Source organism: Nothoprocta perdicaria, unplaced genomic scaffold (assembly GCF_003342845.1).
Source record: "Nothoprocta perdicaria isolate Ctin4 unplaced genomic scaffold, notPer1 scaffold_258, whole genome shotgun sequence".
NCBI lineage: Eukaryota > Metazoa > Chordata > Aves > Tinamiformes > Tinamidae > Nothoprocta > Nothoprocta perdicaria.
This window is the reverse complement of record NW_020455486.1, coordinates 595450-614760: the sequence shown is the minus strand read 5'-3', so window position 1 is coordinate 614760 and position 19311 is coordinate 595450. Positions and strand designations below refer to the sequence as shown.

General features: G+C 37.9%; 1 protein-coding gene across 1 annotated transcript; it reads left to right on the top strand.

Moving 5' to 3' along the window:
• Positions 1-1019: 1019 nt before the first annotated feature.
• FAM210A (family with sequence similarity 210 member A) lies at positions 1020-18533 on the top strand. The gene is made up of 5 exons (XM_026040448.1): positions 1020-1221; positions 12306-12417; positions 13675-14147; positions 16262-16373; positions 17719-18533. Exons 3-5 carry the CDS (start codon positions 13699-13701, stop codon positions 17983-17985), a joined length of 828 nt encoding a protein of 275 aa, XP_025896233.1. The 5' UTR covers positions 1020-1221; positions 12306-12417; positions 13675-13698; the 3' UTR covers positions 17986-18533.
• Positions 18534-19311: the final 778 nt, after the last annotated feature.

Genomic DNA, 19311 nt, shown 5'->3' with positions numbered 1-19311 from the left:
GCGGGGGCGGCGGGCCCGAGCTCCGCGGCTTCCCCCTCGTGTAGTTCGTTTGTTTATTGTACGTGTGTAGCGTCTGTGCGCTTTGATTTGTTTTTGTCGTGTTTGTTTGTTTGTTTTCTGTTCTGCAAACTTCTGGGCTGCTTTGTCTTCTATTGACAATCTTGCCCTGACAGTTGTACCGTTTTAAAGGCTGTAGTTTGCTTGCGCTCCTTGGGACCTTGAGACAGCTACCTGTATCTCGACTTTTAAAAATCCTCTGCTTAAGGTGTTTGTGAAAAAGCTTCCTGCTCTGATGAATATTTTGCCAGCTTCCTAGCTGTTACCTTGTGGTGTGTGGCTGGTCCAGTGGCTAGCACTGTTAGGGGAGCCTCGAAATTGAAAAATCTTCATTATTTTCCCCCCTCCTCTAATTAGCTCATTAGTTGAACTCCTAGCCCTGACCATAGTGAGCCTTCAGCGCCCTTTTTCATTTTGCTGGGTAAGCTTTGGAGGCCTCTGACTCTCCGTAGGAAGGAGTGGCTKGTTGAACTCGGCAGAATCCTTCCTGCCAATTTGCACGGCTTTAGGCTGTGCATTAGGAGGCTGCCACAGGTAATTAGCTGTGGGAGTTATCTGGGGAATCACCGTGTTAGAAATAGTAAGCCTTTATGGTAAGGCTGTTAGACAAGTATTCTTCAGCTTTTAGATACAGTGAGAAATTATGCTGGAAACTTAAAAACAAAATAACCCACACATTCATGTCCATTTCTGAAAAGAGAAGCATAAGTTTAGAAAGCAGCACATTAAATGTTGTGGAATTCTTACCGCTGAGCCTGATCRTTAAGTAAACTCTAACTGAAAGTATTGCTCAACTTAGCATTGACACTTTGATGTTTAGTTATTATGCATAAACTTTAAAGTTTTCCAAAATTACACACTAGTTTAAGAAGCTGCAGGGAACGGGCTCTTAATTCAGGTTATGTATTGTTACCTATGCTAAAAGGGTTTTTTGTTTGTTTGTTTGTTTTCTTCATTTGTAGCTGCTGCTTTGTGGGAAATGTGTGCCTGTAGGACATGCCCCCACTACCCCAGTGTTGCTGACAGCAGGCACTTGCCTCCTGTTCAGCTCAGGGCTGTTTGAGGTGAAAGGACTGACATCTGTGGCAACACTGAGAAAGAGCCTGCCTTGTGCTCTGACAAGTGTTCCCATCGAGGTGGGGAAATAATCATTCAGCGAGCTGGGTGRGTAGGTATCAGCTGGCTTCTACTTTGCAAGAATTGATCAGGCAAATCCAGACTGCTAGCATGTGTAAGGCATGTAAGAAATTTAAAAACATTAGTGGCTACCTACAAATCTACTTTGCAAACCGTAGTAACTGTTGGGAAAAGATATGGTGCGATTTTTATTTATTTATTCTTGTTTGTGTCAAAAAGGTCATTTAATTTTGCTGCTGTAGCTGCCTTCTGCCCTAGCTGTTTATATACACATGAAGAAATGGAGGTTTTGTGGGACAGAACGTCCCTTTATCTCTGATAACTAGCCTTAGTTTGTATCAGTCATGTTCCTAGATATAGCTTAGTTGGCCTGTATATTTCAATCCCGTAGCTCTGCTGTTTAATCTTGTCCAAAACTGACCTTTGCCATGTGTAACAGTTGTTATGCAAACAAATCAAACCGTAAGTTGCATAGCAGTGATTGTGGCTCCAGAGAGTTGTAAAAGATAACCCTGCTTCTCTAAAACTACTTAAGTAGGAGCTCTCGCAGCATCAAGTGGTGGGAGGGGAGAGAAGAATGGTCAAACTGTTCAGATGCTCGTGAACAAATTATGAGATACAACAGTAGGGTTATAGATTGATGGATTTTGTGGATTTTAAGTAAGAATAAAATAACTCGACAGCTGTTCTGTAAGTCTCTTAATCAGGTGGCTGATGAAAGAGTTAAATAGAATGTGATGGCATTTTTATTTTAACTGTTAAGGTGGTACTTTGACCCAGAATTTGCCAGTCTGTTAACTGCATGCTCTTCTTAATATCTTGTGGATTTTAAAGCTGATTTTACTAGTTGTAAAATTAGATGAAGTCTTTTTCTTCCCACTATCCTAGACGATAGGATAATTCTTTCTGTAGAATTTTGTTTTCTTTTTAAGTCTTAGAACATGTTTACAGAGAACTCCTTAAAAATAAATGTATGCAGTATTACTTTCATCATTCAAAAGATAAGCTTTGTATTCTCCTGTGCTGGTGGATGTATAGCTCTGCATAATATATGCTGTCCCATGATTGTAAGTAAAAAGGCATTTGAAAGTATTGGACAGCAGAGATAGGTGTGAGCTTGAAAATACAGAAATTTTAATTTTGACTATGATTTCCTAGAAACATAAAGCATATGTGATCCCCAGAGTTAGGAGGGAAAGCTGGAAGGAAGAGCAAGCAGATAGTACTAAATAGCTTTGACAGAGACTTAGAAATCACAGAATTTACGGACATTATATGAAAATAGTCAAGTAGAAAATGCTACTACTTCTGAAAAAATGTCTACAACGTAAATTCTTTAGCAAACACAGGAGTGTGTATGAGAGAGCTGTTTTGAATGCCCTAGCTACAGAAGAACCTGATTTGAATTGTATAGGTTGGTTGGTTGGTTGTTGTTGAGGTTTTTATTAGACATCAGTGAACTTAATCTATAGGAGGTCAATTTTCCTTAGTTTTTTGTTGTCAAGAATCTTTGCTCCTAAAGAACAGGAGAGCAATATCTGAGAATAACCCTGGACACCAGTACAGATTAGGAGTGGACCTGCTGGAGAGCAGTCCCGCAGAGAGGGACCTGGGTGTCATGGTGGAMKACAAGTTGACCATGAGGCAGCAGTGTGCCCTGGTGGCCAGGAAGGCCAACGGGATCCTGGGGTGCATTAAGAAGAGCGTCTCCAGCAGGTCGAGGGAAGTGATCATCCCCCTCTACTCAGCCCTGGTGAGGCCACATCTGGAGTACTGCGTCCAGGTCTGGGCTCCCCAGTACAAGAGGGATGTGGAGCTGCTGGAGAGAGTCCAGCGCAGGGCTACCAGGATGATCAGAGGCCTGGAACATCTGCCCTATGAGCAAAGGCTGAGRGAGCTGGGTCTGTTCAGCCTGGAGAAGAGGAGGCTGAGGGGGGACCTGATCAGCGTGTATAAATAYCTCAAGGGAGGCAGTGAGGAGGAGGGGGGCAGCCTCTTTTCAGTGGTGGGCAGGGATAGGACTAGAGGAAATGGCTTCAAACTGAAGCATCGGAAGTTCCACAGGAACTTAAGGAAGCATTTCTTCACTGTGAGGGTGACAAAGCACTGGAACAGGCTGCCCAGAGAGGTTGTGGAGTCTCCTTCTTTGGAGATCTTTAAAACCCGCTTGGATGCAGCCCTGTGCCAYGTGCTCTAGGTGACCCTGCCTGAGCAGGGGGGTTGGACACGATGACCTCTGAGGTCCCTTCCAACCTTCGGCAWTCTATGATTCTATGATTCTATGAATATATATTCTTGTTTCTTCCCTATGAGTATTACAGCAGACTATGCAAGGGTAAGAATCACATGTTTTCTGTAGCTACTAGGAGYAATTTGGAAGAGTTATTTAGATACAGAAGATGCGGGCTAGGAAGTCTTTATTTTTGGCTGTCCTTTCCTAAGCAATAATAATAGCAATATATAGGCCACAAGTTGAATTCATCGGCTTAAGCTRTGTCAGTCATAAGTGAGTTCACAGAGCTCCATGTCGTGTACGTGCTGTTTTTTTTAACAAATACCAAGTGCTCTGGGAGGTATCTTTGCCCTGTTAGAAGTCTGCCATAATGTTTTAAGATGTCTCATTTAAAGAGTAATTTATGTGAAGTTAGATGATGTGGGTAAATGGCATTGAGGAGTTAATCCTGAGGACTTTATTGATGGCTTTGTATTACGTACTATCTCCCTGACTCTGCAACTAGCACCTTTTGAAGGCCTAATGTATTGGAGTCATTGGCAAAACCACAGGCTGACAGAGACTGCTACCTCTGAAGCTTGTGTAGAGTTCACAACCTAACTCTGTGTTTAGAAATGAACAGGTAGGGTTTATGAATGGCATGGGATCAGTGATAGTGTATCATGCTAAACATGCCATTTTTTTCCTCCCTCCCCCTTTAAAATAAGTCTTTAAGCATATCAATAGAAAGAAGTCTACTCACTATAGAGGATTTTTTTTACTATTTGAATCAGGTTCCCTAAAAAATTCGACACTGCTAAGTTGAATGGAAGATCAAAACACCGAGTTATGCTTTACTCTGTGGTTAATGATGATGCAATTTCTTTGAGCATTGCAGCTTCATTTTTATCCTCCTYGTTCTTAAAACCTCTTGCCAAATTTTTAGGTAGGCAAAAAAAAATTCCTGCTTTTCGGAATGGCCTCACTATCTGCCTTTCCCACCTTGAAGGCAGTAAATGCTTCTGGCTCTGTAATCTCTTTTCCTTGGGACTGCTGTCCTGATAATGGCTCAGAAAATTGGGGCTGTATGCAAAATGACAGGTCAAAATGCTGCAAAGTGTTTTGTTGGCTGAAAAGCTCCTGCTGGTATTTACAGGATTGTCTGAAACCTTTGTAAGCTGAAAGGGAACCCATGCAGGCATTTGGTGGTACCCTTTTCTGAAAATATCTGGTCTGCTACTTAAGATTGGAGGAACAGTCTTTCTGAGGTCCTATTATTGAAATTTTGTGAAGAGCTCCTTCTGGGCTAATATTGCTGCAAGTGCTTTCAGACACTTGCAGATTGTGTCACTTTGTTTTTCACATGGGTGGAGACGTTAGCAGTCTCTTTCACCAAGCAARAGATGCTCTAGAAGGCACTACTGAGTGGTGAGCAAGATCATTTATCCATTCAGCAATCAAATACCATCCCACTTAAACAAGATCTTACTAACAGTAATGCTTCTTTTATAAGAACAGTAGTATTCACTTGTAGAACTGTGGGAAATAGCACTTACAAAACAATTAAATGGAGAGTATGTTTTTGAGCATGTGTGTGTTCTGTAAATGTTATGATCAGCCTTTTCACACATAATTTTTCAAGATTTTCTGATTGATACTACACATATTTCCCCATATGGGCAAGTTTGAATTCACAACAGAGAATTCAACACTGACTTTTGAATATTTAGGAAGGAAAGATTTATACTGGAAGTGGATTTCTGCCAACAGGATTCTGCTGAAAGCTGAAGGTTTTTTTTTTTTTTTTTTTTTTTTTTTTTTTTTTTTATGACAGCTTTGCAGTGTTTGAAAATGAAATAAATGTAGTGAGTGAATAAAAGAAAATCTTGAATTTAACTCCTCCACTGTGAATTCTGTTCATATTTAAAATGATTTTTTTTCAGTTTGAGGCTGTTTTATGGATGTTCTTATTTTTAAGGCTTAAGGAATTTTTGTAAGCACATTTTCTGAAAGCTTAGAAGCACTTCTCATGAATATTGAAAGGTGGAAAACTTGTTAATGTGCTAAGAGTTGTTACTTTAAGTGGCTTGTAACGATTTAACTATGAAATACATGATATAATTATTAAATTACAATTAGTATTATTGATTGCAATTGGATTATTGAGGACAGGGACACAGAACTATGAGACGAGACAATGTACAAAGGACCTCACATTTACCAAGGTCAGGAAGTAAGTGGTTTGGGATCGCACAATGAGAGAAAAGGCTGTGCCAAGTTGAAACTAGGGTCTAAATGTAAGCATATTCTAAATTCTTTTTTTTACCTTTGCTTTCTAAAATTTGTCAGGAGGAAGTATTTAAATACCTATATTTTATGATCTGATCAAAGACAGCTCGGATCTGATGGGGTTAGCACAAGCTGTTATAGTAAAAGTTAGAATATTCTCAGTGTGTCTGCAGTTTTCATTATTTCTTGCATGCACAAATGTATCATTAGAACTCCAAGAGCTATTTAATTTAGATATTATAATCTAAATCTTACATGTCAGCAAAGTCTTAACTACTTGGAAATATTATGCTTGCATACTGGAATCTGAGCTATGATCTCAAAAATGAGTTTGCAGGAAGTCTTGAGCAATCTGGAGTTCAGTTTTGTCTGTAATCTTTTGACTGTTACTGATGGCTTTGTTGAAGAGATGTGCGTGGAAGTAGCAAAGCTTGAGAAAAGAAATAATCTGAACACTGAACATAGAAGTAATAGTCATGTTTCTGATGTTTTCCAGTGTGTGTTGAAGTACAGGTTCAGAACTCTGTGAGATACTTGATGAAGGCTGAAAGGGGTGAGGAATTTGCTAATTGAAAGTTGGATGAATTGTCATGGAGACAAATAAAGCTGAAATCATATTCAGTTTTCAGTAAACATAATCTATTTCAGTAGAGAATTGAAGAGTGATCTGTGTTAGTTACTGGTTTTGATTTTTTGTTTGTTTTCATTTTGTTTGTTTTTCCTTCAAGGCAGTTCAAAACCATGTGTAGTGAACTGCTGGCATTAGGCTGGCTTTTGTAAATTATTTTTTGCACTTACTTTGAGGTTATTTAGTAAAACCTTCCCACTACTTTGCCACTTCTGCTTCCCATGTGAATGGCCCTTTTGCTGAAAACTCTCAGAAGAAAAAACACTGGTATTAAAAGGGGAATAAACAAATAATACATTGGAAGATAAAAAGAAGCTTGGGAAAACATACAACCAAAGGCAAGAGAAAGGAGAATTTGAACTGGGAGTAAAGAGAACATTTTGTTTATTATTATGAGATAATAAGAAGGACAAAATCAGTAGGTACTCCCTCCTCTGAATTGTTTTTTTAACCTTTATAGCATAGGCATGTTKGCCTAGTTTTGAGGAAGACTCAATTAAAAGCTTAACTTTCCAACTTGCTTCAGTCATTTATGTGTATGTAGAGTGACAAATCGTCAACCCCCCAATTAACTGGCACTTTAAAAGGCAGGCAGTTTTGTTTGGAGATCTGTTCACTCACTGATGTTTATGGTTATATTTGTGTCTTCCTACTGAGAAAGAGATTATGTACAGACCTTGTAACTCAAAATAACGTATGTACTGTAGTCTTGTCACCATTCTCCCTCTTTCTCATCTTTACTTTTTTGGAGTTGCAGCAATGGATAGATGAGCTAGCAGATTTACCCTTGGGAAGAATGTTTGTGGTRAAGAGAGCTGTTCACTAGGCCTTTTCAATGTTAGTATATGAGGTGTATTTATGTAGAAAATCAGTAGAGGGCAGAATGAAACTTCTGAAGGAGTTAGATAGATGCTCGATACTTCAAAGCTGGAATACAGAGTATGAGGTAAAATAGTACCAATCAATTWAAAAAAAAGTAGTTCTGGAGAGCAGAAAGTACTGTAAAAATTGATGTTTTATTTTAAAATAATTAAACTATATTCATACTTTTTATGTCAGGTTCAATAGGTGGAAATTTGAGATACAATACCTTTAAAAAGAGAGGAAACTGSGGGTACCACTGTCCGTTTTATTGGAAGCAGGTTAGCTGTGCAGCCTCCTATTTAGCATTCTAGATCTGTAACACCATGTGTAAACATTGTATAAGGTCTGCCCGCTTTTTTTTTTACCTCCTGAGTTTGCCCAGTCAGTATCCCTAAAGTTCTACAAGAACTTTCCATCTACTTAAAGCTACTTTTTGTTCTGTCTGTTTCTGATATTGACATATCAGGAGATCATAGCAGTATCTACTTTTGTGACCTTGATAAACTTACTTTACCAGAAATGTGTGACTAAGCTTTAGTAAGAACAAGAGTAGCTTAGATAAAGTAAGGGTAAAAAGGGGGTTGTTGCTTCTGGTCTTGTATCAGTACTGCAGTATAATATTAGAAATTAATACTAGCATAGCATTTCTGAAGTGAATCTAKTGTAGAGTTTAGACATGATGTAGCTGGAATGAGGTTAATGTTTTTAGGTAATCTGTCTGCAAAAGGTAAAATCCTTGGATTGTTTTGATGAGATGATTTTGACAAAGATTTTAGTAAGTTTGCCAAGATTTATTTTGCATTACTGCCATTACCTTAAAATGCAGGATCATAATCTGGGGGATTGTCTTGATTGATTGGCAAGATCAGACCTGTTTGGTATCAGTGATACCAAAACTTCAAATTCTAAATCAATGTCATGGTTTAGAATAAATAACAATGTTCCAGGGACATTGCAGATGTAACTAAGGTCAGTATGTGAATTCTCTGTGTTCATTCAGATATTGTTGATAAACTGATACGGAGAATAAGTGCAAACTTACTATGTGTGGAAGTGTACCATCCCTTCCCACCCATAGGAAGAGACGGCTTGCTATCTCCTATAGCAGGGAGACGGCTTGCTATCATGAACCATTTCAGTTACTAGGAGATTTATAGTTGGTCATATTTTACTTTGAATTTCAAAAAACAACGATGCTTTGCATCTATTGCGTTATTGATAAAATGCTTTTAAAATGTGTTCTCAGCTTTTCTATAACCTATGTATTTTCTGTTCAGCTGTGTCTATTAGCTTAATATTTGGATTTTTTATGACTACACTGTTAATAAGTTCTTGAAAAGAACAAATTTATGTATGAAATGTTAATCAAATTTCTGAAAAWGTGGATTGTGCCCTTTCAAAATTGTATATACCACACCCAAGCCTCAAAATTTTCTTGATTTTACACTACAAAATGACAAGAATGTAGATTAATTTTCTGWCTTCATAGAATGGTGCCTTGAGAGYGAAAAAGGCTCATAGACTTTGAGTGGGAACTCTCCTGTGGTATAATTAATATATTCTTTTTGAATACTAGCAAACCAAATGAATCTGTTTTAAAACCACCCATATTTACATAGTGTGTCCAGAGTGATTCTGGTAGAACTAAGATGAGAAAATAAACCAGTATGGTTTACATATGCTCTATSCTCAATTCCCTCAGATGGTTTTTAATAGTTACTGACCTCTTTTTCAAAAAAACTTCTAGTCAAGTTTTCGCCATCTTAAATCTACTCCCATTCTCTATTTTTTCCCTTTTGTAACTCAAAAATTTGTTGTAACAGAATAACTGTTTWTAACTCTGAGAAAGCTTCCTCTGACTGCATGTCTGTCATGACTTCTCTTTCCTGCAGCAGATTGACTGTCCAAGGCCAAACTGTCCTCCATGTATATYAGCTTGGCTTGTTACCCATATGTTCTGCAATGGTCTCGTGTTTATTTTTGCTTGAATTATTTGCATATATTCAAAACRATCAATTAGTGATTATCGCCCAAACCCACCCTGTGGCATGCTGGCACTCTGTTGTCCTCAGGAGGAAAGCAAGTCTATTCTCCTCTTCCGAGTAGCACTGGGATGCGACAATGTAGCCCAGCAAATGCAAGAGATGAGCTATTCCTGGAGTTGATCAGTTTTATGCCAAAGATGATCTAAGTTRAAACAGAAGTACAAAAATTCCATAAACAAAACCTCTGTAATAAGAAGTTAAATTCTGCTTTTGTTAAGAGGTGACTAGAGCACTTCCTTTATGTYAGGGGCCTTGTTTATAACTTGTCAGGAGACAGCAGTGCCTTCAAAAACTAAATGGATACGTGAGAATCCCAACAAGCAGTATGCTCTGAACAGCAAAGGCCTTTTCAGCTCTATCTGTAGCCAGCTGGAGGTTCTACTAAATAACTGGCCAGAATACAACAGCACTGAAGAGGAAATGTTACCCCAGAAGCATTACGTATTGTTTCATATTTTGTCCTAGTCCATTTGTTTAGCTACTGACCACGTGAGCAAAGAACACCTGTATATGAGCTTAGACTTCTCCATATTTTTTTTTCTTGTAGCATATAAATAAACCTAATGCAGAAAKTGAAGACACTTTGAAAGAGATTTTTCCCCACCTTGAAAATACTCTTGTGCCACAAACCACCATTTTTCTAGTTTCTATACTTTCATCTACAGTATTATGCAAGAGCAGAAAGAAGCTGAATTACCCTAAAATATTTAAGAAATATTTTTTTAAAAAATGACTTGGTACAGTTGCTTATAACATTTAGTTTACTGTCCTACCTTACTAGAATCTGAGGTGTTTTTAGCAACTGCAAGTTAGGAAGGTAATCATGTAACTTGTATAACTCTGGTAATTTTCTGGAGAAAGTACTGTACTTACTGAATAAAATTTGGCAATAAACCCATTGACTTGCACAGTTTCTTGTGCTGCRTGTGGAGAGCACAGCATACCAGGACCTTTTTTTTGCTAATCCAAATTTAAAGGACARATTGCTACTGTATTTTCATGTTTTGGGACGATTAAATAACTGCAATTTCATGTTGCTTGTGAGCTACAGACATTGTCAACTTTGAGTTGTCTGTTCTATTAGATTTTCTTGCAGTGTTGAGCAAAGTAATTTTTCAAAGTTACACTTAAGCATGTGCCCACGTCTCTTACTTTGTAAATGGATTTTATTAGAAGTAAATATAATCTGCTACATTAATCTCAGTCATTTTCTTTACCTATGCTTTGCTGTCATCACTATAACACTTTCCTCCTCTGGGTGTGYACTTCCATTTAATAATAGCTGATGCTTGTTCACATTTCAGAAGTCTCCCCTTTGTTCCGTATGATGTGCAAAATAAAGCAAGAACCAGTGAAATACATTAGTATTTCTTTGAAATGTACAGTCTTGCTATGGAAAATAAAAGGGTTTTATTTTCCCAAATGTAAGCACTATCACTTTTGACTCACATTTTGACCTTTTCTTATCAACTGTGTAGCAGAAAGCTTTCTAAAGCAGAGAARCAAAAGATAAGCGGATTCTTCTAGTCATAGCCAGAATCATGCTACCATCCATGCTTCAGAAATTCAGGATCTTCTCAGGTTTACCCCCAACAGTGAGATCGTTCCCTTTCACCGGTCAGGTGCATCATGGAGAACAGCTGTAGTTGATGAGTTTCAAGTCTATCTTCTGAGAAAGAACAAAAAAAAAAAAAGGCATGAAAAGTCTCACAGTGATTTTAGAAATGTCTGTACTTCAAAGCCATCGGTGACATTTTGACGATTGAATTTCATGATTTACTGTACTTAGTTCTTTGAGCAAAGGCTTTGAAACTCCAATGGCTAGTTTGTTRGCGACTGGCTAGCAGGTAATGAATATTGAACAGAAGTAATGTCCACCTGCTGCTTATGTAGGAGAATCCTCTTATTTTTCATATCTGAATGTTCTGCAGCAGAGGCAATTGGAGRGGCTTGGTGCCATATATCGTTTGTGCCATCAGACTAATGGATGGATAGCAAAACCTAGAAGTGGCGCTGTGAGAAATGGGAATGGTGCGAGAACTCAGATATAGCTGCTTGGTTTCTTCTTGCCATCAGTTTCTGTGCACGGCGTAGCAGGGGTATTTCTCACCTCCTTCTGAGGCAGTTGAAAGGCGAATTGRGAGATGCAGTGGAAGCGATTTGGGAGCTCCTGGTTTCCCACTGACTCATGGTTGTCCTTGCTGAGTCTGCTGACTGGATATGGTGAATGCGTGTTTAGGGGAAAATGCTCAGAATGCTCTGCCCTGTTAGGTAAGAGGGGAAACGAGCCCTTTTTGGAGAGTTTTTATTTTGTTTTTAATATTCATGATACTTATCCATCTTTTTTTGAAAGAAAGGTTGCACTGGAGTCTGGGAACACCAAAAAAACCCTCTGCTTCCCATAAAAACAGAAATACAGCAGGCAGTTTTTACTCCTAATGAATTCTTACGGGTACCTTAGCATAGAATGACATATTAAAAGGCAGCAACTCTCGTTGATTTTACTGCTGTATAAGCAATAGTCCTCTGTGGCCCCCACTGAGTTTGTAATTCGGTAGGAGTCAGTAACAGCTTCCTTGCATAGAGACAAGAGTCCCCATCCCCCCACAGGAGGCAATACCTGCTCTGTGGGTGAGAATTCAAGAAATTTGAAGAACATTCACGTTCAAGTATTGTCTGTGCTTCACATTCAGCATAGAAAGCTTGCCAAGGAGCTCACAACCATTCTTCCAGTCTCTTCACCACATCAAACGTTGCAATTGGAGCAATATATATATATATATGTATATATATATGTATACACATATACAATATATAGGTGGAAATATTCTGATAAGAATGCTTTTGGATTGTACAGCTTTTATCACTTGGAAAGAGGCAGCAGTTCACAGTTAAGGAACTTTAAGCTATGTAGAAGAAAACCTGCCATTTAGCCTGCTGTTATCTAGAAGAGAAATTAGACCTTTTTCAGGAAGCAAAGCTTAAGGCCAACCAGAAATCTTCTCTGTACTACTTTGCTATTGTCTCTGCTTCTGTTTCTCTAAATGTGCCTTTTTGTTTTCTACTTTGATAGAGTCTTCAGTATGTTCAAGAAATATATTTGAAAGGTGGGAAATAGTAGAAGAAGGTTTCAAACATCAAGAACTTGTACTTTCTTTGTAAAGCATCTGTAAAGTAAAAAAGGGGTATGTATGACACTTTTTTTTGCAAACTACGTTATGAAGCATTTATCTGTTGTGAGAATCTAGACAAATTCACTACCTGAGTGACAAATAACCAAGGCTTTTGGTGAAGGGGAACYCGACAAAGGTGATAGTGGAGTTTCATTCAAACTTAAGTGGTWTTAGTTTGGGTTAAGAATTGTTGTGGTATTAAAACATCTAATAACATTAAAAAGACTTGAAAGTTAAAATTAACTTAGCTGGTGCTTGTTAAACAAAATCGGTCACTGATGCTTTTCTGGGAGGGAAAGAAATGCAGTAATTCTCTAATTTGTGGTCATTGCATAAATGAGAGAGAGTTGGTATTGAGTTCATTAGTTCATAGTTTGCTAATCTCTAGAAGAAAATGACTTGTCGATGCCTGTACATGCTAAAAGTATTTTTTTAGGGATTATGGCTCTTTTCAACTTTCAGAAATAACTGCAAAATTAGAGCGCTAACAAGGTTCCCCACAATTTTAAAATACTGATTTCATTATTATACTCCTGAGATTGCAGTGTAAATTTGTTCTTGTTGATGCTCGACACGCAACAGCACCATACCCATTCTTTACAGATGGGTACTAGCAGGCTGTTGTTAGGTGTCTAACTGCTGGTTTTRCTCCATTGGTTTTATTGTGTGAGTCTTTGTTCTTTCAATTTGRAATAAACTAGAATAGTAAAAAGGATACTGAATCTAACAGTATATTGACACAAAAAGTTAGTTTTAAATATATTGCAGATATTAGTCTCTCTTCAAGAGCATCCCATAATTATTAGAAGAATTTAGTGAGGCCATGCTAAGTTTACTTAGGCTGAAAGTATCACTTAAATTCCCATTTGCTACTAAAAGTGAAGCTTTAAGGATAACTTTTCAACAACTGGACCAGATTAAGCAGATGTAAGTAATACTTCACACTGAACATCTCAACATGGTTTTAGAGGACCAGAATGAACGTTTTTACTGTGAAGGGCAGTGTATGTTAAGTGAAGGTGCCATTTATAATTTGGAATACTAAAGAAGTAAGGTTTGAAATGATTTGATTAATCCCAAAAGAAGCTGAGAATTTCTGTAATGCAAGATAAGGAAGGCCTTTTAAAATGGAAGAATTAGTGCTGCTTGTCCTGAAATAGAAAGCAATTTAAAATTTGAGGATATTTTTCAAGTAGTACTGGAGCAATTACAAATAAGATTGTTGAAATGCAATTTGTTCACTCTGTCCCTCTTGTTTCCTTTCTATAGGAACCTCAGCCACACTTCATCAAAATGCAAAGGAGCATATTACAAACAGCATCTCAGCTGGCTCATGGGACATGTTTATTTTTTTCTCCAACTAATATCTTTCAGTGCTTAAAAGAACAATCAGTCTCATCTAATGTTGGATGCAAAGCAATTTTGGCACTGAGCCCTCCTAAACGATGTCACCATGCAGGTGCAGCACTGTTTGCCTCAAAGAAACGTGCATTTTCATCTCAGCCAGCAAACACTCCTCACAAAGCCCCAGAAGAGAGAAAGGCTTTGACTTCGACTGATGATAAATCCCAGCAGAGCCCTGCAGACTCGGTTTCTTCAGACCCTGATCCATTACAAGACAAATCAATTGGTCTTTTTCAGAGATTCAAGAAAACATTTAAACAGTATGGAAAAGTCATGATTCCAGTGCATCTTTTGACCTCCACTGTGTGGTTTGGATCCTTTTACTATGCAGCCATGAAGTAAGTTGATATTGCAGTGCCTAATACTGTTGTTAAATTGAGACTCACTTTCACAGAAGAAAAAATCTGCATTATAAATTACCTTTACCTGTCAGAAGCCATCTCTGTATGTAATAGGGAAACAAGGCTATATTTTTAGTGAAAGACCAAGGTTGATATTCAAAATACCACGAACGTGACTAGATGATCTCTAGAGGTCTCTTTCAACCTCAACCATTCTGTGGTATTTGTGAGTGTCATGTAAGTGTTATTAACATGCTGTTACTGCTGCCTACTAAATTCTTTCTTAACATTAGAAGGAATACAAATCTCCTCAAAACAGACATAGGTGTAAGCAGTATGAAAGTAATTAGTAACCCGTCAYGAGGTAAAGGTAGTGGTTTCCACTCATGCTTATGAATTGCTAGGTGAGATCTGTGCAGAGCAAGGTCCGTGTGTTCTTCCTTTGCCTTTGGTGGAAAGTATCTCTGCTTCTTCCCCTCTGACCTCAGGCTGCCCCCATCACTGTTCTTTAAAATCTTGCACTTCACTCTGAGCTTTTCATTACCCATGTGGGTTTTCTTTTCCTTTTTTACTTCTCTTTCCTGAAGAAGTTACTACTGTAGGCCCCACTTTTGAATCCCAAACTAAATATTTTGGGGAAAAATGCATATAAATTGAATAGYTTTAATTCTAGGGTTTTTTTTCCAGCTCTAGTGTATGCCAGATGCCCTTTAGAAAAATGGCATTTATTAGAAGGAAGAAAAAAAAAGCTACACAGCTTATGAGCTGTTGGTTCAGATGAAAGAGCTTTTATCCATCTGCAAATAGTTTGCAAAGTAAATGTTTATCTCTGGGTTGTGGATGTTGTATATTTAATAATAGAAAGCATGAAACAATGGCAGTGTTCGGTGGCAAGTACGGGGCTTTGACATCAGAATGCCTTACCACACAAGTGTTTGTTTTAGTTACTCTGACCAGCTGGCATAATTGCCCTTTCTAGGAGCTATAGATCCAAATGTCATTCCAAATTTAGCTCATATCAGAGGAATAAAGGTCTCGAGCTATTAAAATATTTTGCTTTAGGTGAATCCAAGTTTATGCTTGTATCCAGACATTTCAGATTGAGTAGTTTATTCCTGAAATATTTCAGTTGGCTGCTAAAATATGCATTTGACAAATGAAAGCAACTGAAATATATAATTAGAAACTAATTATAACAAAGCTTCAATTTGTCATGCTAGAGGAGCAGCACCTCTTGAAGTGAAAAATAACTTTCAGAATAACTAATAATGATATGAGATTAAACCCTAGTCGTTTATTTAATAACACTGAATAATGCTGTCTTTCCAATTTTACAAGGTTTTACTTTATTTTCTGTTCTGAGGATAGACATCTAGTTCTAGATTCTGTTTAGTTTGTAGTTACTAATAAATTACTGTCCGTTGTTGTTCCTGATAATAAAGTTATCACGTACACAAAAGACTAAAATGCTTAACATATTTGAAAGATACGGATAATAAACACTTCTGAATATTATCAAGTCAGGTCTTCTGTAACTGTATGTAGCTTTCTGCTGTAATATAAAGGACTCTTTATCATTCAGTGTTCCTCTTGGTTTCCTTGGGTTTCAAGTAGGAAGAAGCTGTGACGGGAGTCCCTATGGCTGATTTTGCCTCCTTGTGTTGGCCCTGAAGTCTTGTGGATAGAGGAGTCCTTTCCTTTGCTTTGCCATATTCCTTTGGTTTGATCTATTTATAAAAAGGAATGGAAGATTCTAGGTTCTAGACTTCTGGGCRTTAGTCCAAAATTTAAAAGAGAGGGAAAAGGTCTTTTAGGTAAAACAGATCTACTTATCTCCAAACCTCCACAGTAAGCTGGGACATAACTTATACTGGCAATTGCTAAGCCCAACAGTGTTCATGTAAATGGCTCATCTCTAGGGGTAATGCTGGAAAAAATAACTTGCCTATATGACCAAGAATAAGAAGTTTGTAAGTGTATTGCTTGCCTGGAAAAACATTTTGCTATAAAATTATGAAGTTTGTATGAATATATAAGAATGTGAATGGTAATGTGAATCACTGCTCAAGCTTCCAATGMCATCCTGTTCTTTTTCTTTTTCTGTCTGATAGAGGTGTGAATGTTGTTCCATTCCTAGAATTGATTGGCTTGCCAGACAGCGTAGTAAACATCCTGAAAAATTCTCAAAGTGGAAATGCACTAACTGCGTATGCATTGTATAAGGTAGGTGTAACAAGAGCTTGCAAATAAGCTCTACATCTTGCCTAGTGAACTAAACAGGAAGCTTTTGTTTAGGTCAGAAAGCATTAATGCTGTTTTCTCCTCTTCTTAGTTACAATTTTATACTTCAGGACTCATTCTTGTTGTAAAAATAGTCCCATGCAAGTTGATATGGGCTCTCTGCAGCTTTAAAGAGCCCATCTGTACTTTTAAAATAACTGATTTGCTGCCGAATGCTTGTCTGCCATCAGAGATTCATTTTTTTCCTCTATATCCCTTACGTATCAATAGGGGTAAAGAGATAAGTATTAAATACTCTGTGCTTTTTTTCAGGTAAAGGTACAGGTAAAGGTGTGGTTTTTTTTTCTTCCCCCCCTCACCCCGAGGATTCTTTGGTTTGTCCTTCTGCCTTAATTCTTGATTATTGTTGAGGTTTTTTTGCTGTCCACTTGACTCAATTACTTGCAGTCAGGTTTGGGTATCATTTTGGCTTTACATGTGCGCAGTGTGTTCTTGGGAAACTTTAAACATTTCAGATGCTGTACAGCAAAATGAGCTATTGTCTTTGCTTCCAGTACATCCTGATTGATTTCTGAAATGAGATTTTTCTTATCTTTTACTTATAAAGATTATTTTCCCAAACTAAATGCGAAAGCTCAGTTTTTGCCAATTATTCCTGTGCCTAAAGAAACCGATATATACATGTGGTTAAAGGCCAAAAAGTTGTTATAACTGTGGGATCTGGCAATCTTGAAATTAACCTTCAACAYGGGGAATCGGCAGAAGAGGCTGCAAAGGAAAGATTGCAGGCTTTATCTTTGACGTTCTGAAAGACCTGGTTAGTCTAAACTTTCCAGAGTGATAAACCTGGTTTGCTGTGTTACGTTTAGGTAAACTMCCGAGGTCTCTTTCAACTTTGGTTTTCTATATGTGGTTCCTATTTTTGGGCCCAAAGTTAAATGCCTATATTCTTGTGAAGCCTGGAATTTAAAGCATATCCTGTTGTCAGTATTTCCTGTTTGCTTAGATGGCTTAATGTGCACAGGCTGCCTGTTCTGAATTGCGTTCCGGGACACCTAATGCTCTTCCCACAGGCTGTGCAGGGAGGTGTTTTGTTTGCTTGCTTTATTAGTTGTTTTTAAAGCAGCATAATGCCTGCATTATTTTTTCCAGAAGGCTACTTTAGATAAAAGCTATGTGTGCTGTAAATTGCTTTATTTCCTTATAAATGGAATTTTTAGTATGTGACATTGATGCTAGCCAAGATAAATTCTTAATATTAGAAATACCTTTTGCTTGGGTTTTTTTTTTTTTTTTTTAATATGGTGTTTTCTTTGGTTTCTTTAAGATTGCAACTCCTGCCAGATACACTGTGACTTTAGGAGGAACATCCATCACTGTCAAATATCTACGTAAAAGTGGCTACATGTCCACACCACCACCAGTAAAGGAATATCTGCAAGATAGGATGGAGGAAACAAAGGATAAAATTACAGAGAAAATGGAGGAAACAAAGGACAAAATCACAGAAAAGATGGAAGAAACAAAGGATAAAATTACAGGAAAGATACAGGAAACCAAAGATAAAGTTTCATTTAAAAAAATAAAGGACTAGGAAAGATGCTTAATTGTTGGATATATCAAACTTAGCACTTTAACCCTTTGAGGCAGGAGATACAAAGTGCACTTCTGAGTTCCTTTTTGTCTGGAGGCTACAGTTGCTCTGTGGATTAAAAATTCTGTACACTCACCAAGGCTTAAAGCTCCCTGGGGGAGGGTAGTTGTAACATTTTCTTTTAGAAAAGCAAAAGTGAATCTCAGAAGTTCATCTGTCCAGTGGCTAACAGTATCAACACTTCTTCCCCGTTATTTCATCAGAAAGGAAGATCTCTCTTCCGCAAGCACCTTTCTGCTCTTGCACAATTACCACTTAATGTGCAATTATTACTCTGTCAGATGAACCTTCCATTACGCAGGAAAGAAGATTTCTGTGCTGGGGAAGACGATATATTTTGATTTTCAGCGTGTGTGTAGCCAGGCCTCTTTAGCCACCGCCACCTCTCAACCCGAGGAGACAGACCRTGATCGCAGGCACCGCACCCGACGGAAGCGATGGAAGAGCGGCCGGCCTCTGAAAGGTGTTACAACTACACTGACTTCAGCTGAGCTTTGGCAGTCGACAGGTTGAGGATATGAACCTTTCCTGGAAAATGTCTTAATGTTTGAGAAATCTCTCAGCTGAAAGGGATAGGGAGTTAATCACAATAGCCATATTGTCAGGTATACTTTTTTTTTCCTAAAGCTGTTTTACAAAAGAAGGTTATGAAATAAAATCAATAATTGTATATTAAGCCAGATTTTTTTTATTATGTTAAAGCTTACAAAACTGCTCTACTTTGTCATATAGCCCTACAGCAACAGAAACACTGGAGAAGTTTACTTGGTTAACTGGTATATTATGGGGCTTTTTAAAAACTTAAAAGTTCCCCCTCCTGCTCAAGAATCCCTCAGACTTTAGAAGAACAGTTTACCTAAATAAACATAATTTCTGAGAGACAGTGATCACAGTGTAGCAGGCTGCTGCTTCTAGATGTTCTTCGGACAAGCAAATGCTTTTATTACTTTTATTCAGAGCTGAAGGTTGAAATGCTGTGTCAGAGACATAACAACTAAAGCTGAAACCGCTCTATTTGACTGAGTTCCCTCTTGTTTCTATTCAAATCTAGGCYGAGTTGAAGTTTGTTTGTTTGTTCCCTATCTCTGTTACAGACCTCACTTCATAAGAAATCTCTGCATGCTTGTTTAACGAGAGGGATGTTTGGTTGTGTGGGGGTTTTTGTTTCCTTTTGCAGGGCAATATGAGGGAGCAACAGGCTTGGACCCTAAAATAAGGTACAAGAATAGAGTTGATCAGATCTCAGCTTTGCCCCATTCCTCTGCA

Bases quoted from the DNA above. Each gene is read 5' to 3' on its own strand.
- FAM210A (XM_026040448.1), top strand. From the start codon at position 13,699: ATGCAAAGGAGCATATTACAAACAGCATCTCAGCTGGCTCATGGGACA. The intron at 14,148-16,261 runs GTAAGTTGATAT...TCTGTCTGATAG, and splicing joins TTTTACTATGCAGCCATGAA to AGGTGTGAATGTTGTTCCAT. The intron at 16,374-17,718 runs GTAGGTGTAACA...GGTTTCTTTAAG, and splicing joins CTGCGTATGCATTGTATAAG to ATTGCAACTCCTGCCAGATA.